Source organism: Mercenaria mercenaria, chromosome 4 (genome assembly GCF_021730395.1).
Source record: "Mercenaria mercenaria strain notata chromosome 4, MADL_Memer_1, whole genome shotgun sequence".
Taxonomy (NCBI): domain Eukaryota; kingdom Metazoa; phylum Mollusca; class Bivalvia; order Venerida; family Veneridae; genus Mercenaria; species Mercenaria mercenaria.
The window spans coordinates 58,369,407-58,394,740 of NC_069364.1; the positions used below are offsets into that span (position 1 = coordinate 58,369,407).

At 34.4% G+C, this 25,334-nt stretch overlaps 1 protein-coding gene across 2 annotated transcripts in view; it reads right to left on the reverse strand.

The window, feature by feature from the left end:
* The window catches only part of LOC123551856 (uncharacterized), a 144,207-nt gene that overhangs the window by 39,393 nt on the left and 79,480 nt on the right, over positions 1-25,334 (reverse strand). For both annotated transcript variants that reach the window (XM_045341090.2, XM_045341092.2), the window contains exons 9-18: positions 23,831-23,922; positions 21,740-21,866; positions 14,612-14,740; positions 10,778-11,047; positions 8,469-8,675; positions 4,849-4,995; positions 4,099-4,214; positions 3,461-3,692; positions 2,493-2,619; positions 532-650 (exon numbers count right to left, since the gene is read on the reverse strand). In XM_045341090.2, coding sequence (XP_045197025.2) covers positions 532-650; positions 2,493-2,619; positions 3,461-3,692; positions 4,099-4,214; positions 4,849-4,995; positions 8,469-8,675; positions 10,778-11,047; positions 14,612-14,740; positions 21,740-21,866; positions 23,831-23,922 — 1,566 coding nt within the window. The remainder of the gene's footprint in view (positions 1-531; positions 651-2,492; positions 2,620-3,460; positions 3,693-4,098; positions 4,215-4,848; positions 4,996-8,468; positions 8,676-10,777; positions 11,048-14,611; positions 14,741-21,739; positions 21,867-23,830; positions 23,923-25,334) is intronic.

The following is a 25,334-nucleotide window of genomic DNA, read 5'->3' on the forward strand; positions in this document are numbered from 1 at the left end:
TTAGCCATATTAGAATGGATTAATGAAATGATTTTATCAAGCATTTTAACTGCTGTGTTTTTCTAGCTGACTAGTGCCTGCAATTTACATCAATTACATCTAGTTTATATCTACTGAACATGGTTGCCCGCCCGCTTAGCTCAGTAGGTAGAGCGTCGGTCTACGGATCGCGGGGTCGTAAGTTCGATCCTCGGGCGGGGCGTATGTTCTCCGTGACTATTTGATAAACGACATTATGTCTGAAATCATTAGTCCTCCACCTCTGATTCATGTGGGGAAGTTGGCAGTTACTTGCGGAGAACAGGTTTGTACTGGTACAGAATCCAGGAACACTGGTTAGGTTAACTGCCCGCCGTTATATGACTGAAATACTGTTGAAAAACGGCGTTAAACCCAAAACAAACAAACAAACTGAACATGGTTACCTGATATGCCTAAACAGTTGCTATATACCATAGATCATTAAACAGTTAGTAATTTCATTTAATGATAAATTGCGTCTGAACGGGTTACTATTTTTAGAACGCTTACTTTTGCTACAAGCATCGCAATAATCCCGTTCACACGTTTCGGCGTTCGTGTAACACCAGGGTCCAGTACCAAGTACAGTGTTTCTACAGAAATTCTCCGATAAATCGTCATCAAATGTTCTGTAAACGAAACAAGAGATTTTTACGCTCCCCGAAGGGCGAGCATATATTTGCCGTTTTGTTCGTCCGTCCGTACGTCACACTTTTGCCCGGAGTATAACTTGAAAAGTCTTAATGGCATTTGATTGAATCTTAAGATAATCATAGAGGCTATAGAGACAAAATGCAGTGTCAAGGAACCATAACTCTACCTTACCTAGTTTCTGAATGATCTCCCTTTATTAAACAAAATAAGGCTTGTACGGAGCATTACTTGAAAAGTATTAAAGACGTTTCATTGAAACTCTACAAATGATTGAGGCCATTGACGAAAAGTGCAGTGTCAAAGAATCATAACGCTACCTTACCTAGTTTTTGAATTATCTCCCTTTATAACACTAAATAAGGCTTGGCCGAAGCATTACTTGAAAAGTATTAATGGCATTTCATTGAAACTTCACAAAATGATAGAGGCCATTGACGGTTTGTCCGTCCGTCCGTCTGTCGTTCGGCCCGTCAATCACACTTCTGTCCGCAGTATAACATGAAAAGTGTTTAATGGCATTTGATTGAAACTTCACATAATCATAGAGACCCTTAAGACAAAGTGCAGTGTCAAAGAATCATCAATCTGCTTACCTTGTTTTTGAATTATCTCACTTTATTATACAAAATAAGGCTTGCCCGGAGCATTAATTGAGGTTTTATAATACGTTACTCCCAATACCAGGACAAACACATTCAACGTGGAGCATCATTCGGTATTACCGATTCCTTGTTTAAACATTCTGTAGTGTGCTTTCAAGAAAAGCATCAGTTTTTAAATAGCATTATTGTTTCATTCATCAATCTTATATATAACATTGCGAAAAAAGGACAAAGATAAAAACGCATTAAAGCGAAGGTCAAAGACGTAGTTCTCTTACTCTTAAAGCAAAACGATACCGCAATGTATGGATTGATGGACGAAATATGAATGAATGAATGAAGGAATGAAGGAATGGATAGATATGTTCACAAAATACACAGATAAAGTAAAATAGGAGCAAATTGACGGCGATGAAACAAACAGACAGTGGTGACAAAATAAACCTACATCGGAACATTATAGGTGCCGCCTTGAAAATTCCATTGAATAACACATGCTTACTTGAAATAGTTTATGCGGTTTCTTACTTTACAAAACTCATGCTTTTGCTAACCAGACCTGCATATTCCATGTTAGTGTTACAACTAAAATTTCTGTAATAATGTCACTCTAATCTTTCATTTTTGATGTTACTCGTTTTTTAATACTTGGATAAGATGATTCGAGTTTGATAATCAAATTCTTGAAAATACGGTTTGTCCTGTGTTTTCGTGATTTCACTAAAAGTAATGCAGCGACAACCACAGCAAGATTTAGTTTGACCAAATGATCCTTTCTGTATCCTTTAAAACACATGATAAAATAAAATAAACAAGCAAATTCGATGAATTGGTTTCCCCCGTCGAAAAGGTTTGTGGTGAGGAATGTCAAAAAAATATATCCGGCAAAAAGTTAAGGACTGTAGAAAGGGATTATACTTTCGGACAGTTCAACACCTTTAAAAACACACCATTTTCTAAGAACTGTTACATATATTGATTTTCATGTATTTGCAATAATGTCCCAGTGCTGAAATTTCACATAACTAGGTGGAACATAGTTTCACGCAATTATTATTTTTATTTCTTTACAAATGACATTCATTTTTAAAGAGGAATAGCTTTTTCACAATATTTTAAGTATCTATTATACGGGACAGTATGGCAGAACATGTAATGATCAAGTAGATTGTTGGTAAATGATTTGCTGATAAAGCTTGATGTAAAGATACATACTCTGGGGCGAACCTATGAAATCTGCAATTTTGGACTTCATTCCAAGGCAGGCATGGTTCAAAATTCTGTGTATAGCTCATGTCACCAGAGTAACTTCGGTCTTTGTCGTTTTTGGTAAAACATTTGTCTGTTACGAAAAGGTTATAAAAGTAAGAATAAATTATAATCTGCATAGAAAAGATAAGTAGCATATAATTGTAAATAAAGAATTAGTTTATACTAATAATAAGTTAACGTATATTACTAAAAGTCTTGTATTTCGGTTATAAACAAGGAAAAGAAAAAGAAGAAGTTCTTCTTATTTGTAAAGCATAAATAAGATTCTGGAAAGAATTTAATCAGTTCGCATAGAGTAGTTGTCGTCGGGTTAGATGTTAGTGTATACTAATCATGAAATAAACAAACGTGTTTACAAACATGGTCGGTTCAAAACTTAAAAATAATGACAAAATACAATATATATCGCATATACGTAGCCCAACCCTGACCAACCAATAAACCGATACAGTCTATTTTATAAGTACAACAACACTGTTGATCCATTTAAACCAGGAGTAGAAGTTATCCTTACTTGTAAAAAATGCGTTAGGTTCTGCAAAGACTACGTCAGGATAGAGTACATGTTTAATTTGTAAAGCATGAATCAGTTTCTGTCAAGAATAAGTAAAAATATGAGAACTGCTTTAATTTTGATTCTGTTAAAATAAGTTAGGGAAGAGTAGCTGTCTTAATTTGTAAAACAGTATTAACGAGTAATGTAAGTGAACAGCGTTTGTTTTAATTTGTAAAGTCTAAGGCAAATTCTGCAAAGAGGAAGTAATCGTGTAGTCGCTGTCTTAATTTGTAAAGCAAATGGCATATGGAAAGGAACACAATTTAAGATAATAGTAAACCTATGGAATGAGTCTAGAAATCTGGACTTGAACATGAATAAAATGATTCTGAGAGAGTGAATTCATTTTGTTTACCGTATATTACTCGGACATTAGCGGAGAAACCCTTTGACGATCCTCCACCGGTTTTTGACAGAAGCGTCAGTCGCATATAATTCTTGCTTGACAAAACAGTCTTATCAAAACCTGATCCACAGTATTTACGTCCGAAATGACCTGGCATAGAAAAGGCGACTTCCACAGTGTCTCTTTTGCACTTTATCTCAAAATCATTGAAGTCTAGTTGAATTGTTGTATTTTCTGGCGCCTAGTAAAATCAAATATTGTTTAATGCGGATTTAGTTGATGAATTAAAAGAATACACATCGATAGATTTGTAAAAGAAGTAAGAAAAAATGACCTATCGAAGAAACTGCAAAATCATGTGAAAATTAAGGTAATAAACCCGTAATTACAATCGTCAATTCCGTCAATTTCCGTGAGATTACGTATCCTTCATTTGCAATTTCGGCATCCTTCGGTCGTTACAAAAATTTACTTGTCATAACAATCGGAGAATCCCGAAATCGCACACAGAGAATGCGTAAAAGAACGGAATTTTCCGACAGCCATTCCGGGTCCAGTACTAAACTAGCTTATAGTCTTTAACAATTTATTGTGCAGTTAAAGCGTGATGTTAACATCGGACGTAAATGTAACTAAATAGTTATTACCAGAATAGTATACGAGCAGTCCACATTTTCCCCGTATGGATTAGGATAATTAAGCGACTGGATATTCAGTGGATTAGTCGCATGGGACGAATTTAGTTTATAAATACCGCCACAATCTGCAATACAGTAAAATAAAATTTGTTTATTGCATTGCTTTTCTTTCGGTAGACAAATACATCCAGTACAAAAAGAAAGGTAATGTGCAATATTTTGCTATATTTACATTCACTATTATTTTGTATAACAGGAAAAAAGCGTTTAATTACGTACAAACAACACTGGCGTACCAATATCAAGGACGGTCCTCTAAACAAAATTTGCACTGGATTTAATGATATTTTAAGTAAAAACTAGGAAATGTATTTTAATTGAAGAGACTTACAATTGGACACGGTCTGGTCTTTTGGCTGTTCTATTTACATGTTTAAAAGATCGATATCTTTACATATTTTATGATTTTCTGGTACTCATAGAAAGCAAAACCACTCAATTCTATAGCAATATACTATAAAAATGTAAACGTAAGAAGTGAATGCTATTTTTTGTGCGTTTATACTGGTATAAACCACATTCGGACTGCTTGCAAATTATCCAAGAAGCCTGTCCTTTGAAAAACACAACATCACCCCGTGAGTGTACGTAAGCGTCAAGTACATACCTTGTACGTGTTAATAAATACAGAAACTGGTATGAGTAGCCTGTTATTCCTATAATTAATTGTTTTCATGAAATAAATAGAATTGTACATACCTTTAAAAACTTTTGAATAGTAGCAGAAGTATAGGTTGAATTGACTCTCGGTGAACTTAAAATAATATGGTAGACTGCCGCCAAATTTGTTGTTGCCGTCTGCTGTATCACTCCGCCAATTGAAATATTCCATATTTGCTTGCATTCCTTAAAACAGTTTTGTTTAAACTAATGAGTTTTATGGAATGTAAGGTTGTGCTAGTAAATACAAATGAACAGCCATTACCTACCTGAGCTCTATAAAAATGCCATGAAAAATTCTGAATGTTATAATTCCAAGCCACGAACGCGTACCCACCTACGTGTAGTGTGTACACCAACGTGCATAGCTAATCTACGTGAAGTGTGTATACCTGCGTGTATAACGAACATACGTTTAGTGTACACGTCAACGTGTATATCTAAAACCAGTCTACGGATAGCTTGCACGCTTACGTGTATTGCAAGTATACTTGTAGTTTGCATACCTACGTGTAGTTTGTATGACTACGTGTATAGCAAACCTACAAATGATTATGCCTACGTGTATATGAAGCTTATGTGTAGTGTGCAAGCCTACGTGTAGTTTACATACCTACGTGTATAGCATCCGTATTTGTAGTGTTCATGCTTACGTGTATATTAAGCCTACGTATATTGTTCGTGCTTACGTGTATATGTGTATAACAGGCAAACAAGTAGTGTTCATGCCACCGTGTGGAGGAAGTACAGAATCTCTGCTGGAAAATCTTTTTTGAATTAATCTACGCCTTAGAAATGCACAATTAACGTCACTAGACGCAACCATCGGATTCGATGGTAACTGTTCTAGCATCAAGGCAGAAAACTTCAAAATGTACCATGAAACCTCAGCAAATGAAAAAGACAGGGTTGTGTACTCGACTGGTTGCTAGACCAATCTGAAAAATGCTGACCTCACTCAAATTCTCACAAAGGAGGGAAAATCATAATTTTGGAAACATTTTCACGGATAGAAAATTTCTACTACATAGATTTTTTTTTATAAAACGTCTTACAGTCGTTAACAAACTAAATAAACATAATATACCCTACGATATGGTTAAATAAAATGTATAGGTCTTTGTTCTTGTTTTCAAGAGGTCACTAGGTCAAATCAAAGAAAAACCATCTGTATGCAAGACAGACTGCATTTTACATCAAATCTTCATGAAATTCGATCAGAATGTGTTTTTTTTTCTGGGGTATACTTTTATTCAGAAAAATTCAATTCAAATACCGGTATTACATACAAGCTCTATGACTTTTTCAATGCTATACTTACATTGGTGTCACTGCTTAATACAGATTTAAATCAAAATGAATCCTAACAGGGTAAAGAAAATAACTATGGTACACTAATAACAATCGATTCTACATTACTGATTATAAAAAAGTTGTCAATCTACCCCATTTTTATACATTTTCAATTAATTTTCTGTCTGCTTTTCAAACTACATTTCAGTTCTAAGTCTATCTAATTCTGAATGTTGCATATAATATAAACATTTGCATTATGAATACAAACAGTGTTTTAAATATCTTTCAAAAACATTTGCTAAGAGAGAACAACATGACCAACTTATCAACAAGATATATAAATTAAAATTCATTCAAAAGGTTTCTTCTCCGCACTAAATATTTTGTGCTTAATTAGGAATTCAAATTAAATATCAAATAAAGCATGAGTATACTTTTTTTATTAGCTTAGAAGTTCTGCAAGAGTACATCCCTTTTGTTCATCTACTTTACATGTTTTATCAATTATTGCGGTAGCAAGTTTAAAGCTTGTTTTAAGTCCATGTAAGGATGGTATAACATCTCTTCTTTTACAGAGAAATATGTACTTTTTAATTTCTAAACACAACACGTTAAAATTACATACTGTTTTTCCCGGATAACCTAAGATAAAAAACATACCAATTAGTAAAAAACTTATCATCATAAGTCTTGGCAAGCTTTTCAATTTCTGTGATCAAGTGTTTTACATGACCACATTCCTAAAATAAATGAACTAGAGTTTCCTTTTCACGTTTACAAAATATAAAATTTTCAGTTATAGTCTTGTTCATCTTAAATAACATAACATTGGTACCTAATATTCTATGAGAAATTCTAGTTTGTAACCATTGTAACTATGTATCACTGCAAGTCATATAAACCCAGCTATATTATGTTTCCATTCAGCGTTATCAATATCTAAGATATTACACCATTTTTCTTGAGACGTTGGATTATCGGAAATTTTTACAAAAATTCTGTACATTTGTTTTATTCCTGTTTCTGTACTTAAGGTAGGCTTAATGAAAAAAAGGTATAATTGGAAAGACATAGTTCAAATCCGACGTTTTATCCATTAAACGAACAGATTTAAAAGCTTGTTAAAAGATTGCTCTTTTCATTCCTGCCTATGTAAGAAAATTTATTTTCAACGCTGAATTTCTCTCTAGGTCTTATTGGTCAATAAATCTTCCAGTTTGGTCCATAATATCTTTCATATATCTAATTCCTTTATCAAAAAATTACTTCAAAAATACAGGTTTTCTATCAATGAGAATACAGTGATTATAAAATAATAGCATTTCCAGAAAATTGTCCACCGTAGCTATCTCAGATTTTCAATCAGTTCTGAATATGCACGCAATACATCTTTCCAAAAACATTTTTTTTAACATTGTTTACCATTATGTAGGTGTAACCCTTTCCACAATAGTTTTTCACGAGTCAGTAGCATAGAATATGCCAACTTTTCATTAGATAAAGTGGCATACGGCATGACTTATCTCATTTGTACCATTCTTCGCAAAAACAGCTAAAAGTACTCGAAAAATCATGGATTTCTGTTATTCTTTCTTAAAAGGATGTCACTGATGAGAAACCGAGATGTGGGGAAGCACGTTAAAAAACAGAGTTTTGCCTTCTTTCCAAGCACCTCTCAATTTTGCCCAAAATACGCAAATGATATACCAAGTTTGACTTAAAATTGTGCTTGCTACTCAGTTCTGATCAGAAAGTACCTGTCTTACATCGGCTGAAGCGATTTTCACGAAGTGCGATTTTTTCATTTTGACCGAAAGTCGTTCAAGTTCAGTCTCGAAGTCACTGAAATAATAGTCCTTGAAAAACCGACCCTAAATCAATAAGGATTATTGCTGATCATATGCAATAATAAACTAGTCTGACGACTGTTTAACCAAGTTTCCTATCGTTAATGATCAGAAAATGCTTTCAGTCTCCGGGTACTTGTAACGTTTAACTTTTGGTCTAATGACATCAAAAACCATAAGGGTAATCTACCGACCACTTTCAATCAGACTTGGTGATCATAGGCCTAATCGTTCTCTAGATAATGATAGGTAACCAACTGGTGTTACTGTGATCCAGACTATTAATCGTCTGAAATAAAAAACAATAGGGGTTGGGCAACCATCTTAACAATTTTGATGGATGTAGGTTCGGGCTTTCTGTAGCCAAATGATTAACTGACGGACAAACAGACCAACCGACTGACCGACAGATTTGCACGTTGGCCTGCCAACAGGTGCATAACAATATAACCCATTTTGTTCAAAATGTAAATATTTTCACGACCAATTACTACACAGTCTCAAACAATGACGTACCTTCAACTACTTGGCAAGAAGATTTCATAAAGAGTATAAACGGATGTTTCGTTGGAAGCTTAATTGGCGTCTTAGTAAAGCCGTCTCTTCTACAACAAAATTCCCAGCGTGTGTTATTTCCATAAACACCGTCCGGAAGTTCGCCTTCGGTAGTATTTACCCTACTTGTCGGTGCATCGTCCATTTGTATGTAGCCCGATTCAAACCCTGTTACACATTGTTCGATAAAATAATAAATCATCATAATGTCATATTTATCTATCTTTCTTCCAGGGTCATGCCACCAAAGATACAAGCCAAATATCAACGTACATCCTTCTGTTTTTCTCTAGCGGACATAGTTTCATTTTGAATCACAATTGCAGGAAGATGGACCACCATTAAACAAATTGAAAGATTTGCAGCGGTCTTTGATTTTGAATAAAGGTTTGCAGCGGTGTTTGAATTTGAGAAATAAGGTCCTCAAAATAAAGCACTTTTGGAAAAATGGCCTATCAGCCAAGGCAATCTGATCACGGGCAAAAGTCAGAATATGCAAAAAGTCCTTTAAAAAGTTTTCATTATGTTTTTTAAACGTTTAAAAACTTATAGATACTTTATCTTTTACATCAAGATAACCGGCCCACCCCTTAGTTGCCATACTGTTTATCGTTGTTGACGGAAGAATGGCGACGAATGACAGACGTTGGACATTTTGGTGATAAAAAAAAACTCACCTAACTCCCTAAAAGGCAAAAATGTAGCTGCATATACTCTGTCATGGATAAAACGTTTGGCATCAAATGTTGTGATATAACGATGTTGCTCTGACTTCATGGTAAAGTATGGTGGATACGAAATAAAAAGACATTTTGTTTTAACTGTAAAAGTCAAAATATCTTTCACATGAATACTACGCAACTCGTGAACATATTGACTGATATCAGACTCACCCGAGATCGTGTGGCCATTTACACTCTATGTTCTTTTCATGATGTCTTACAAAAAGGCCAAAGGCTTTAACTCAGGTGTCATAAGAACAATCATCCCTACCATAAGTGCAAAGAAGATTGCTTAGACATGTGCCAATTTTGACTTTGTCGAGGGCCACAACTCTGGTTGCATTGAAACAATATTGTCCATTGTCGATCTTGGCCGACCGAGCTTCAAAATTCTGTGTAAGTTTCATAACGAATGCTAAATTAATCTAGCCAGTAATATGTTTAAAATGTGAAATATGGAAATTTTGAACAGAAAAAAAGACACACATGCAATGGGAAAGGCCACTTTAGAAAACTTACGAATGCAGCTGCCTCAAACTGGTATCCAATAGTGTGAATACGGATGCGTACATCATTTATACACAAAAACACAAAGATAAAGTAAAACACGCTGCCATGACTGTTCCAAAGTTAAAAAGAATTGCAAATAAGAATTAGCCATAGCACTCAAAATTGTAACAAAAGAGACAAAAATGCTCGAGTAAATAATTATGAAAACCATATTATATGACAAATTTAAATAAGATGCAGTCGAATCCGAATTCCTAGTTTTATCTACCTCGATCTCCCTGTATTGAATATCACTGACTTCAGCAGAAAATATCTGAGACAACACTGGTGTATTCATCCAAGACCTTGTGACTTTATTTAATGCGACGACAAACAAAGCTTACGATGGCGGAGGGATGGACTACGACGGAAGGACGGCGGTGGGCAGAGAGAAATCGGCAGACGGACAACAACCACAGATTTTATTGCGTGACTAACACATTAGACATGCTTTCTATGTCTTGTATGGACTTTGCAAATGTCAAAACATCGATTACAATTACTGAATGAATCAATTTATGATTATTCTTTTATTTTTAATTATAATTACAAATAGATGAAGGTACTTTTTAAACCTAAAAAAATAAAATAAATCCGGAGGCATGTTCCATTAATAGTTCGTACAGTAAACAAACATTATTAAGAACAACTTCATTTGATTTAATATTTTCGATGGATTTTATAAGACGATGTCTTATAAATATGTATGTCCTATAAACATGTAGCATATACATCTAGAACCGATTTCTCTAACTAAAAACAAGAACACATCAGAAAGCGAAACAAATATAAATTTTTCTATACCGTGCCCAGCCTAAAACATTGAAAAAACATACGATGGCAAATTTGCTTTCAAGAAGGGACAATATATTTTAATATTTAAATTTTTCTTATTCTGTTACACTAAATGATTAAGTTAATTGGTAATCTGGAACAAATATCTATAGACTTCTTGCATATTTAAATCTGAAATAATGGATTTTAAAGAGTTGAACATACCTGTTGGGCAGCTGCCCCCTTTCCTGTATATGCAGTAACTGCCTGCCGGCCAATCTTCCCCATCATTTTGTTCATCTATACGACTACAGAACTCGTGTTCCAAGTGCCACCAGTACCAGTATGGCTTGGCATTGTATAAACTTGGTCCCCAGATATAGTTTGGTGGTACATGGTATTGCCATCCCAATTTAAAACCCTCCGGACATCCATCCACTGTGTTAAGAGTAGTAAAGGAGCCGGCAGGCCACGGTATATTTTCCAGGGAAGTATCTGCGACAGGCAGACAAATTATCTGGTTAGATGTATCCAATTATGGTCTAATATTGTTAAATAAATTGCTAATGAAAAAGTACTAGTATATGACAGGCAAACATCACAGGATTGTTTGCTTGTTTTGTTTAAGTTGAACGCCGTTTTCATTTTTTCAATAAAATCTCGGCAATATTTTTTCAATAGAATCTCGGCAATTTAACTTACCAGCGTTCCTGTTCATTTTTACGCAGGTTACTAATAATTTCCTCACACATACCAGAGATGCAGGACGCTTTGGTTATAGTTAATCATCGCGGAATTTTTTTGCCACACCAGGATCGAACCTGCGACCTCCTTATAGAAAGAAAGTATTGTACTCTGCTTATTAAGCTATCATAGTGGACATGTGCTGCTAATACTATATTTAGCAACACTGATTCTCGAGGCTTAATGTGGAAATATACTACATCATTTGTAAAGGTCTCACTACACTAAATAGTAATCCCTTTATATTCTATATAAAAGTGACATTTTTTAAAGAGCTACCACATATAGCTAGACCCATTTCAGAGAACAAATCCTTACTCCATTGTAAAGAGTTATGGTAGAATTGATAAAGTAAGGTTCATGTATCTTCTAAGAGAGATTTCTCTTGTCACATTTGCATATGTCGTAGGGTAAAATAACGGTTCATGTAAATCTCTTCTAAGATGCGGTTATTTTATTTCATTTGCCCTGTTTATGTCCAGTCTTGTGTTCCATACTTTTGGCAGAATACTCCAATACTTATATATTGTCTAGGTGAAATGAATCATCACCTCCTGTACCAGTCTTCCCAATACTTTGGCATGTGATTAATTTTAACCAGGCACGATCTGGTCACTTCAAAGGTCAATCTTTTGAAACATATACATTTTATACTCTGCGAAATAAACCAAGTATCTTTGGATACATTTTAGATATATATTCAGGTAAATTACATTTTTACTTAGCTTTTACTTATGTGTTGTTATGTCAAAAATATTGTACTGATATTTAATGTATTTAATACATTATTACTAATTTAAATTTATGGTGCCGAAAGCGGTCAGTTACTCGGCATCCCACCTATTGTAATACGTGTTTATCTAGATATTTGACAGCAGTCATCTGTCAAATGTCGTTTTATTATTTCTTGCTTATATTTACTATTTGTTATTTTATATTACATCTTGGTAGTAAAACATCATTTAATTCTATCATTCAACTATGGAAGCGTATATCGTACATGCTTCAAGCGTGTTCCTGTAGGGAAAGTCATGTTATGGTATGTCGACATGCTTCAATTAGAACACATAATGTCGACATTATTAATATGTCTTGTCTACATAATATTTCAGTATCGCCGCTTAGTTTTGCATGCAGCATGCTTATATGTTTTATGGAAACGTATATCGTATATCCTGGTTACATGTTTATATGGTTTAGTAGGGATTCTGTAGGACGACATGACGACATATAACTCAGCAACTCGTCTAAAAATAAGACTACAAGTTGTGAAAATCTGGTCATGACGTTAAAAAAGAACTCATCTTGTCGTCTAAAACTAAGACGGCATGTATTAAAGATGTTAAAAATTATGTCTACTTGTCGTATTAATTATTGTGTGGGCTTAAATGTATAAAAAGAAATTCAGAATTTTACGAATATGTGTCACATATCTTAAAACTATTCAATTTCTTTAAAAGTCCTATATTTCTTCAGCTGTTTGCATGTTAGAAACACATACTATTTATCAAAATACAATATTTACATTTTTGCTCAAGAGGCACTGTTTCATTCACATGATATCTACATGTGAAGTGAAAGTAAAACTCCCAGAGTTCTGGCGCAAAAATGGGCTCATTGCAGTTTACTTCTAACATAATGTAATGTTGCATGTAACACTTTCAAGGACATAAGATGTAAACTATAAAATTGTTTTCAAATTATTACCTAAAACAATAATTTCTTTTCGTTGATTTAAGCCCAATCGGGTAATAAAACCTTGATTGGGCCTCTAAGCCCGATCTGGCAATGTTACAAGGCTGTTTAACGTATACAGCAGTGAGTTAGTCTTACAACTGTTGTTGACCAAATTGTAGGGATCACTGACTGGTGTAAATCAGTCTGGGACTATGTATTCCATGTAGTATTCCAATAACTTGTTTTTAGTGTCAGAAGGTCAAAGGTCAAGGTTGTTGAAGTCTGAAAATTGAAAATCATTTCTATACATGATGCAGTAACTTGAGATTCATCTGAAAAATCTACTGTATTGAGAAAAAAGAAACATGGGCAACTTGTAACTGTATTTATTATGGCCTTTGGGTAACGACTGTCACTATTTATCGTAAAAATACGGGAACCATCCGGTGGTCTGAGCTTCAGTCTATAATTCCAGATTGTGAGCCATCTTGCGGCAGAAATAATCCACCATACGTAAGGGAATAAAATTCCAGAGTCCGACCGAATATAACACGCATTGCCTAATTAAATACTGTTCCATCCAGATGAGTAAAAATGAATAAATTGATCAGTGAAAGTAAAGTATAACGGAACTAAAAAACATGCAAATTTGACAACTTTTAAACAATATTTCAAGGCATGTTCTTCAATTTTTAATCGATCACTGCCGTCCGACGAAAAAGCAACCTGCGTCGGGTGCGTCCGTCGGTCAGGCCATCGGTCCGACGAGGTCTGGATTTGACTAAAGTCTTGGTCTGTAGATGATCCCTGTCCATATTAAAGTCAGTGCACCAATACTCATACAATATATACAGGGGGTGGAAGTGGGGTGACATACAATTTTGCCTAAAAAAATCTTTACAATTTCTATTACCTAAAGCATACATATATATTTATGTTATTTCACACTACGTCGACATAAATACTCCTACATAAACATATCATCCGGGTGTACCATATACGTTTCCATACGATATATGCTTCCATATCAAACCCATAAACTTATTATTGACTATTTAATTGCTTTTGTCATCCGATACACCATCAAAGAAATCAATACATCACGTAGCCATGTCGACTAAATAGAAAAATACTGAGCTAGTTGAGGCGAAGGAGTGACCATTACTGTATTAAAGTCACATCAAAATCACACCGCTGTGCCCTGGAAGTATTATTCATACTAAAATTGAGTTTCATTTCAACAAATACAACCTCCTCTCCCATTTTTTCTACCAACATGTCAAGAATACATTTAAATTTAAACAGAAAACAGCTTTAATTTAGAACTCTGTGGCCATGCGAAGTGAAAAATTAGTGTTCAAAAACCCGTCCGCCATTACGCGACCAGATGACTCCCACGCTGGTTCCTTTACTATAATTAGGACCCATGTGAAGTAGAAGTATGGCTAGACTTCTGTCCAAAGATAGGTGCTACCGGTACGAAAATGTTTTGCCTATCAGCTTCCATAACAATTGATACGAATGTAAAACTTCTACTTAAATTTTCGTCGGCTTAACAACCGATAACAAAAGGAAATATAAAGTTGTTTTTTTTTTTGCATTAATTTTAATAAATTATAATAAAACCTTTATACAGACCAGTTTTTTCTGTACTTGAGCACCGTGTTTTAGGATCCAATCCGTACGGACAAACACACAGACATTCTCCTTTAACAACAGAAGGGTATCCTCCATGTTCACACGTTAGACTTTCATTACAAAACAAATCTGAAAATGATAAAGTTTGAAGTATAAATTTGAATGAAAATCTGAAAAGAAATTTGAACGAAAATTAGAGCATCCTTTGGAAGCACAGAATATTTTCCAGCAAAATGACAGCGGACTCTGGTAGACTGAGTCCATTATACCGACAATATTATTTTGAATAAATAAACATTAAGCTAAGACATTTAATAAAGATATATATATATATATATATATATATATATATATATATATATATATATATATATATATATATATATATATATATATATATATATATATATATATATGATTTCTCTATTGAAAATTGTTCCTGTTTCTAAAATGTTCAGTAATGGAATGTAATATACTTTTAATACGCCCGTTTGAAACGGGACGTATTATGGGAACGCCCCTGGCGGGCGGATGGGCTGGCGGGCTTCGTCCACATACTTTGTCTGGAGCATATCTTCTTCCTGCATGGAGGGATTTTGATGAAACTTGGCACAGTTGTTCACCATCATGAGACGGAGTGTCAGGCGCAAGAACCAGGTCCCTAGTTCTAAGGTCAAAGTCACACTTAGAGGTCAAACGTCAAATTCAAAAATGACTTTGTCCGTTACATATCTTCTTCATGCATAGAGGGATTTTGATGAAACGTGGCACAATTGTTCACCATCATGAGTCGGAATGTCATGCGCAAGAATCAGGTCCCTAGTTCTAAGGTCAAGGTCACACTTAGAGATCAAATGTCAAATTCAAGAATGACTTTGTCCGGAGCATATCTTCTTCATGCATAGAGGGATTTTGATTAAACTTGGCACAATGTTTACCACCATGAGATGGAGTGTCACGCGCAAGAACCAGGTCCCTAGGTCTAAGGTCAAGGTCACAATTAGAGATCAAATGTCAAATTCAAGAATGACTTTGTCCGGAGCATATCTTCTTCATGCATGGAAGGATTTTGATATAACTTGGCACAATTGTTCAACGTTATGAGACGGAGTGTCATGCGCAAGAACCAGGTCCCAAGTTCTAAGGTCAAGGTCACACTTAGAGGTCAAGTATACAAGAATGAAAACTTTGTCCGGAGCATTTCTTCTTCATGCATGGAGGGATTTTGATGTAACTTGGCACAATTGTACACCATCATTAGATGAATTGTCATGCGCAGGTCCCTTCTTTAGAATTATTTCCCTTTTTTATTACTATAAATAGCTTATATTGTAACTTTTTCATTACTAGTCGTAGGGTAAAAACGAGACCACTTTTCTGTAGTACAACATGCATGTTATATCCAATTCTGAGGTGTATTTTGACCTATCTTTACCTGTTAAGGATTTTTGTGTTGACTTACATTTTTTTTTTAAGATTAACTTCCCTTAGTTGTTACTATAAATAACTTATATTGTAACTTTTTTTATAATTGACCGTAGGGAAAAACCAAAACCACTTTTCTGTGGTACAACATAGATGTTACTTTCAAATTTTATGTGTATTTTCAGGTATCTCCACCTGGTAAGGAGTTTTTATGTGGATTTAGAAAAACAAAAGAATTACAATAATTACTAAACAACCACAAAATTAAAATTCCATTTGCAAATACAGGTGCTAGTGTAAAGAAATTTGCTGTGACGGGCGTATATTGTGACATTCTGGCACTCTTGTTGAAATATGCAAAAACTTTATATATTCCTTACGAAAGTTATATGTCGTTTTCCTGATCATTGTGACATAAACTGGACATTAGAAAAATGACAATGTGGACACTTTTAAGAGCTCGTTCTCGCGGCAATGAAGTCAATGATAACGCCGAACTTTTAAAATAAAGAGTATTACGGTATATTGTTGGCAAACTTAAAGGAAATTCAGTGAAATTTAAGATTGTTAATCAAGTAAACATTTTACTAATGAAGACAACAGTTTGCAGCTTACAAAACAAGATAACCTAAAGAACTTGCGTAAGTGATATGAAAACAAGAACGAAAACTGTATTCATAATTATGATCAACATCATTAAAACACTGAAGTAAGCGGAATACATCAACGTCAAATTATTTAAATTCTGTCTTCGGCATTTCTTCATGTCAATTTTAAAAACAACGAATCTGAATCTTGAATTTTTTCAAGATTAAGCTAATCACCCTTAGAAAAAACGCGATTCTGTGGACTAGTCGTCCCGAATTTTATTCCTTTATTATATACTTTCCGCGCCGGTAACGTAATAAAACCGAGGCATACAGTGACGCTTTTAGACAACATCTAAAAGGACATTAAGAACGATTTGAAGAAGTTCTAAACATCTCAATATACCCTTGCTCGAATACGGACCACTGTGGGATTTATGTTCATTACGAGTGCAAGAAGGAAAGCTGACATGTCGTGCTAAAGCACAGGCATTTTCAAATCGATAAAAACTGCAGAAGCCCACGCGAATACATTTAGACGGGTTGACCCCTGCGCGTGTATCCTGACTACGATTTTCGTTTTCAAGTTTAGCCTGTGTACTTTCATTTTCTTTACTTCCGGAAAAAGCCGAAAGTGTAAAGAAATGAGTACAGTTTCTTTATAAAACACTTCCAATTTATATAGGTCATTAAATATTCCTTTCAACTAAAGGATGGGACTAAGAACGGCACATTAGGTAACATTAATAAGCAGTTTAACTGGCTTAGAATTTACCTTCATTTAAAATGAACTTAAAGTCTTTGTTTCAATGGGAGATGTAAAGAAATTGATATAATTTCTTTTTGTTGAAAGAAAACACACTCTCCTTATATCTTTTCATAAGTTAAGAAACACTTTTCTTACAAAAAAGGCGAGACTAAACAGGTTAAGATCTAGGTTAATTAGTAAATGCGTCACTATAGAAAAACATGTTGTTTTTCTCACGAAGTGCACATAAAATGCATCTAAAGTTATTGGTCAGGTAATATAAGTGTTATATTACAGTAAAATGATGGACATTATGTGTAACTTGAGTGACAATTTATCTATATTTTACGAGAAATATTTTTATTGTTTATTACTTTCGGTTTGTACCAGAATTCATTAATTTTGCTTATGTAAATGATGTATTTGACCAATCTGTATAAATATGGAGACAAAATGTGTATTGTCGCACTAAGCTGTAAGGGGACGCCCGCTCACACAGCAACCACGTGGGGGTTCGGAAGCCGGCCAGGGCTAAGGCCTTGCGCTGTTCACAGCCTGAGATGGGACGAAGACGAAGACAGAGAGTTATGAAATGCTTAAAGGCTTTACTTGTGCTAGATGGAATTTTGTTAGCTCTGTCAGTTAGAAGTTATACAATTGGTGACGGAAAATAAATTAGTTAGATACAAAAACAGTGTCTTAAGTTATTTATCCAGAGGACTTAAGGAGCAGCTACGCTACACTGTTGATTTGGCGCCGTACGACCAAGGATCGAACAAACATGGAAATATTGTCGCGGAAACACAACAAGAACTACTACACTACAAGAGGCTACTTTGATCACTGGCAATACGATAACAGTAAAATGGACCAAATATATTTTGGAAGTCGTCGCGGAAACACAACAAGGAGTAAAACACTACTGTACAAGTATAATTTAGATCACGAGTAAATAAGATGATACTACATTGGATCAAACATATCATGGGAAATTGTTTTGGACACACAATTATAATACCCAAGCAAGACAGACACCATCAAGAGAAGAAATAACACAACAACAAGATTTGGCTGAGATGGTAAAACTACTAGAATATCAGGATCAAAGACGGATAGATAATATTCAAAGATGAGAACTGGTACAATACCTACACAAGGAGCGTCGAGAACCAAAAGCTATTAAACTGTTATTAAAACGAAAGTTTTTCTGGACGAATTTCAAAAGGAAAACACATTTATTATATTTTCAAGCAACAACAGAAGAGTAACAACAAAATGTATAAATTTAAAAAGGTTAGTGGCTGTTGAAATATTATCTGTTAAACCAATGTGGCTATTCAGGAACAGGTAGATTTATTTAGAAATGGCAAGGTCAAAGAGAGGTAAATTAGAAATATTGTTGGTATATTAAGGTTTTATTTTGAAACTCTTTGATAAAAAAATAAAAAAAATTTGTAAGTCATTAAGGTAGTTTGACAAAGTATTTGTATTAAAGTAACTTAAATTCAGTGTAAATAAATAAGTATTCGGCGGGAAATTTAATACCAAAAGAGAAAGATATGCAAGGAATAATAAATTATAAACATTTTTATGGAATATTTGCGTCAATGCATAGATATCATAATATCAATTACGTTATCCGTCAACTATGTAGGGGTAATTAACAAAACAGTTTTGACATGTATGCAAATTCAATATTGATCAATAAAAATATGAATGAATGATGTACATTTTCGCAGGGGGGTAAATAACATAAAAGTCGTTTTCTAACTAATGTGTCATATAATGACGTGGGTGTGGCACATTATTCAGCAGACAGACAGAAATGTTTATTGTAATAAAATACAAAGTTATTGTGCAGCAAGCTAACTATTTGAAACAGCCTACTCTTAGAAACATGTAATCTTTATTATGTATGTATATGTGTAGTTATCATGGGTAATGGGTATATTTCTTTTGATCATGGAGTAAGGCTAAATGTATAAAGTTGTTTTAATGTAGTCATTTATAATGTGTTTATGGTATAACATACAAGCGTAGTGGAACACTTTACAGATCATATGGTTGAAAGTACCATTTTTGACGTACGTAACGTCTCGGGAGCATACGGAATATGCTATTAATCGCATGGAAAGCGATAAGCGTTGGTAAGATAAATCAGTGAGCAATGTTAAGCCGCTTAAAAGCGTTGGTCGTTGGGAAAGTAAAACGCCCAAACGTACCCATTCCTCAATATGGGGAAAGGAATCTGGTAATTTTGCTGACAGCCAGACTTCCGTCTCACTGATACTTCCTTTATGAAACTGAAATAAGGTTATGTTAAGGTGCTGCACAATAAGATAATAATTATAAAAAGGGGGAGTATATGTACAATCATTACTGTTAGCCATTGAATAATATAGGTACGTTACGGAAAAAGAAATTTAATGTTTAAACTATCAGAAATAACAGATTTAGGGGTGTTATGAACAAACGGACATACTGTAAAATTAAGGAATTATTTATTTGATATTTTCGTCGGAAATGGTAGAAAAATCTGATATATAGGTAGTGTAATTTCCCGAATAGTTATCTGAGGTTAACAGGTAAATGCCACACATGGAGGACGTAGGCTAAACTAAAACGTAAATTCTTAAAAAAAGGAGGCGTGATACATCAACGATTTGCAGAGAATTTACAGAAGTTATTAGGACAGTAAATTTCATTTTATTTTCTTGGATAGAATTACAGTGATTAATAGGACAATGTATAACACTATTATATTTACAATATAAGATCAGTTGAACATCCGATACTATGAAACAGTGTTTTTGTTTTACCTGTTCTTGATCATTTTGTTTAAGTATCGCATGTGTTACGTAAGTATTGTGATTTAATCAATGTTTAGGGTTTTGAAGCTATATTTATGTTGAGTTTACAAACATAAGCATATATAACTAGTAGTGACAATACGACAGGTAAAACACTTTTAGGTCAAATATAATTAAAATATATGGGTAACGTAAGTGTCAATCAACGTCACTTGTCTTGCCAATTCGAGTAACTTATTTGGTTTTTTTTCCTTTTTGTTTATTAATTCAAATCATTTGGCGATTTTATCAGTTAAGATTTTAAGATTTTTCATTTACGAGTATAAAAAAAATAACTTAAAATCTTTGTTTTAGGGGAGGTGTAAAGAAATGAGTACAGTTTCTTTATAAAACACTTCAAATTTATATAGGTCATTAAATATTCCTTTCAACTAAAGGATGGGACTAAGAACGGCACATTAGGTAACATTAGTAAGCAGTTTAACTGGCTTAGAATTTACCTTCATTTAAAATGAACTTAAAGTCTTTGTTTCAATGGGAGATGTAAAGAAATTGATATAATTTCTTTTTGTTGAAAGAAAACACACTCTCCTTATATCTTTTCATAAGTTAAGAAACACTTTTCTTACAAAAAAGGCGAGACTAAACAGGTTAAGATCTAGGTTAATTAGTAAATGCGTCACTATAGAAAAACATGTTGTTTTTCTCACGAAGTGCACATAAAATGCATCTAAAGTTATTGGTCAGGTAATATAAGTGTTATATTGCAGTAAAATGATGGACATTATGTGTAACTTGAGTGACAATTTATCTATATTTTACGAGAAATATTTTTATTGTTTATTACTTTCGGTTTGTACCAGAATTCATTAATTTTGCTTATGTAAATGATGTATTTGACCAATCTGTATAAATATGGAGACAAAATGTGTATTGTCGCACTAAGCTGTAAGGGGACGCCCGCTCACACAGCAACCACGTGGGGGTTCGGAAGCCGGCCAGGGCTAAGGCCTTGCGCTGTTCACAGCCTGAGATGGGACGAAGACGAAGACAGAGAGTTATGAAATGCTTAAAGGCTTTACTTGTGCTAGATGGAATTTTGTTAGCTCTGTCAGTTAGAAGTTATACAATTGGTGACGGAAAATAAATTAGTTAGATACAAAAACAGTGTCTTAAGTTATTTATCCAGAGGACTTAAGGAGCGGCTACGCTACAAAAGTCATCTGATGTCTTTTTTGTGTTATCATTGTGATTGTATAAACATGTGCCGGCCGTCCGAAGGATATGGAATATGGCAGCAAAATGCAAAGTGTTGAAATTGCGTTTCTTATTAAGACTGGAAAGGAAATCACACTTATAATATAATTCCATACTATATTATGCCGTCTTGCGTTTAAAATATCACCCTGCACTGCAATCAAGACACATTATGCGCCCTAAATGGCAAAAAACATTACATAATACATTACAAAATGTCTTCCATATAAATTTAAGATAAACATCTACTTTAAGTATGCATTAAAACTAATTGAAAAACATAAAACATTCGTTTACATACCAAAACATTTGTGCGTTTCCATTGCCTCTTTAAAGAAATAGTAATATCTGGTCGTATCTCTACCTAATAAGAAGTCACGATCAGGGTCCAGTGTGTACATCGTAGGCTTACGATTTACACCGAAATCCTGTAAGAGATATGGTATATGTCACATTTTGTACGACAATCAAGTAATAATCAATATTTCTTAATAAATTGTAAGGTATAGTTCCTCTCTTCAGCTACAGACTGTCCTGTGTGTAATGTTGACGTACATGTTAAAGTCGGTCATGTTTATACATGTTTATACATTCAGGTGGAAAATTTCAAGTAGGTAATTATTTGCTTTTGAAAGACCGTGTTTTTCAAATAGACCCCATAAAAGATGAATGTAGATAAAACTTCTTCCTCAAACATTGTAATCTAGTTGTTTGATACAAATAATTCGTATAAACATATTTTCTCTTAAGACCGAAACTGTACGCCGTAACATTAATGAACGTTTCCTCAAAGCATATATCCTTAACAACAATAAAGTATACCTAAGAAGAACATGTCAGTATGAACATTGCCTCTAACTTAAAGGCGTTTCAGTTATCCCCACTGTTATTTTTCAGATTATTTTCAGTAACACAAGAAGTTAGAAATGTAATGTGAGAATAGCGGTCTCCTTGACCTAGTGGTAAACAATTAAGACCCCTCACCGATGTGGGTACAAATCCACAGTACTTTGTGTTTATTTATTTATTTGGGTTTTACGGCGCACCAACACAGTATAGGTTATATGGCGCCTAAAAGGACTACAAATTTTGGTTCCACATCTCATTTACATCGAAACCCCCCCACCCCACCAAAAAAAAAAACATGAGGTATGGAATTAAAATTTGCACACCTGCTGGAATCTCAGAGTTACAGCAAAACCAAGTGTTAAGATCCTATAAGTCGCCTCTTACGATCATGCAAGGGTAAGGCAGTGGTTCCAATTCTTTTCATACACAGATCGTCCTAGAACCACATGGGGCCAGTACTTTGTGTGTAGAATAATTCATGATAGAAAGTCGTGCCCGAAACAATGCGGGGAGGGGCACCGGGGTGGGTGGGGGGGGGGGGGGTCTTCCTTTACCACCACAAGCGGGGAAAGTCACCATATGAGTTTGACTAAACCCAACATAAAAGCAAACGTGCAATATGATAAGGTCTACTGACATTGGCGTTTATTGCAAAACGATAACGCTGCTGTGAAATGGAAATCATATTTCCTTCAACTCTTATCAGAAAACCAACAATGAATGAATCAATACTATAAAACCCACGATTGTTCTATACCCCTGCACAAGTAACTTTACTTGCTCTAATAAAGCTTCAATAGACAACTTACTTTGTTATCTCGTGTCTGTTATATAGATAATTCATACCCTGTTCCTTGCTCTAATCTAGCTTTATGTACTTCCGGTTTAGTATACTATATGACAGATATTAAATATTTTAATTCTCCTCGTTACTTGCTCTAATCAAACCGACATTAGCAATATTTCCCCGTTCCAGTGATATGTAACAGGGTTATAATAACCTCTTCTCAATATACCATTCCCTTACTTACCTACTTGTTTAACACGCAATGCATGAAAGGAAGATATTATCCAATAATTTCTAGCTTTTTAAATATTTCACGTTCAAACTACTTACCCCATTCTAGTAATGCATGAATGTTAAGAAGATTGTATCCAATATCTCCCTGTTTTAGAGATATTTCACGTTCAAACAACATAACCCGCTCGAGTAACGCAGGACTGTCAAGAAGACTGTATTCAATATCTTCGTGCTCGTATAAATATTTTACGTTCAAACTACTTAACCCGTTCTAGTAATGCATAACTGTTAAGAAGTTGTATCCAGTATCGTCCTGCTTTTATACTAGTAGATATTTCACGTTCAAACAACTCAACCCGCTCAAGCAACGCATGCAATCAAGAAGTTGTATCCAATATCTTCTTGCTTTATAAATATTTCACGTTCAAACTACTTACCCCGTTCTAGTAATGCATGACTGTTTAGAAGATTGTATTCAGTATCTCACTGCTTTTATAAATATTACGCATTCAAACAGCTTACCCCGTTCCCGTAATGCATGACAGAGGTGGGATCATAATAACCAAATAAGACTTTACTTTCTCTGTTCACTCTATTATACTGGCCCTTGTAACCTACAATTAATATAAAAAATATTGGCATTGGACTAAACGTGCAACTGAATCGCAGTGAATATAACCGAAAGCCAAATGATCGTCGAGCGTTTCAATTTTATAAACCAAAGCACTAAAGTACTGATGGGACGATTTTCTTGTCGGTCTGAGGAAAATTTTGGGTTCGGACCCCGGTACCAACCGGAAAAGTAATGATTATGGTCTAGTCCTGTTCCTTCCCTAATACGATGGACGGACCCTAAGAGTGTACCTCCTTTTATAAAGAGTATTCAATTCATACCATAAACATACTTTAACTAATGTTTCAGGAGGGCGTAGGTCCAAGCCCCACTAGGACCAAACTTTTTTCATACTATTTCTTTTACCTGGTAAGATAAACTGTTCTTTTTTCAAGACTTATTCTTGATTTGTTGTACAAAAGCGTTACATGTGGTTTAAGTTCTTATTTTGCATTTATTCTTCAGTTTACCTGATATGGAAGAAATGTTGGTAGGTTTTACGTCTGTCCTGTAGTTTTTTTGAATGCAGAGAGTAAGGTCATATTTTTCAGTGTTGGAGCTTAATTTCTGTCCGATTAAATCCTTTTACTTGAGGCCCCCAGAAAAAATGTTATCGACAGTTTATGTTGTCTTTTATAATTGTTACGCAATACTTTATAGTTTTTTTTCTGCTATTGTTTTGCGCAGTGGTTATAAATTTGTCTCTGTTTAAGCTTAAGGAAATAACACAAATTATACAAAATAAAAACGAAAGGAAAACCGACACGGTAAAAGTTGTTTTAAAAAAAGCAACACAGTGCGAAACAATGTTAACTTTAAAAACTGTATCAAGTTAATGCAATTATTAAACATTATCATTACGAGTCCACAATCTTAATATAACCTGAAATACAGTTGAAAACGGGTGTTTAAACAAAAATCGCTTACTTCTACAACCCCCACCCCCGCCCCACCCCTGAAGCAAATTGGACACAAAGCACTTTTTACATAGGTAGGTAGGTAGGTAGGTAGGTAGGTAGATAAATAGATAGACAAACTGCCGTGAAATCAAATAATATTATAGTTTCTTTTCTAAAGGTAAACATTATTTCTGTAGAAAAATAAAACATGTACGCAGTTTCGGTATACAAATCATAGAATGTGGTCATTTGTTTCTCCTCGCGTTACTGTAGCGCTTAGCTCCCCTAGAACCTAGCTATAGCAACTGATCTGGAAAAATATTTTTAAAACTTAAGCTTTCCTTTTACATTATTCATATTTTGTGCTCATTATTTATCGTATTATATGCAAAATCATACCTAGTAAAAGTAAAAGTTTTATTAAACACATAATCAATAATGCGCGGTATAATTCACGCCTGGTAAACTACAGAGCTACCTCTTTAAGAGGTATACGGTAAACTGCTCTGTCGCA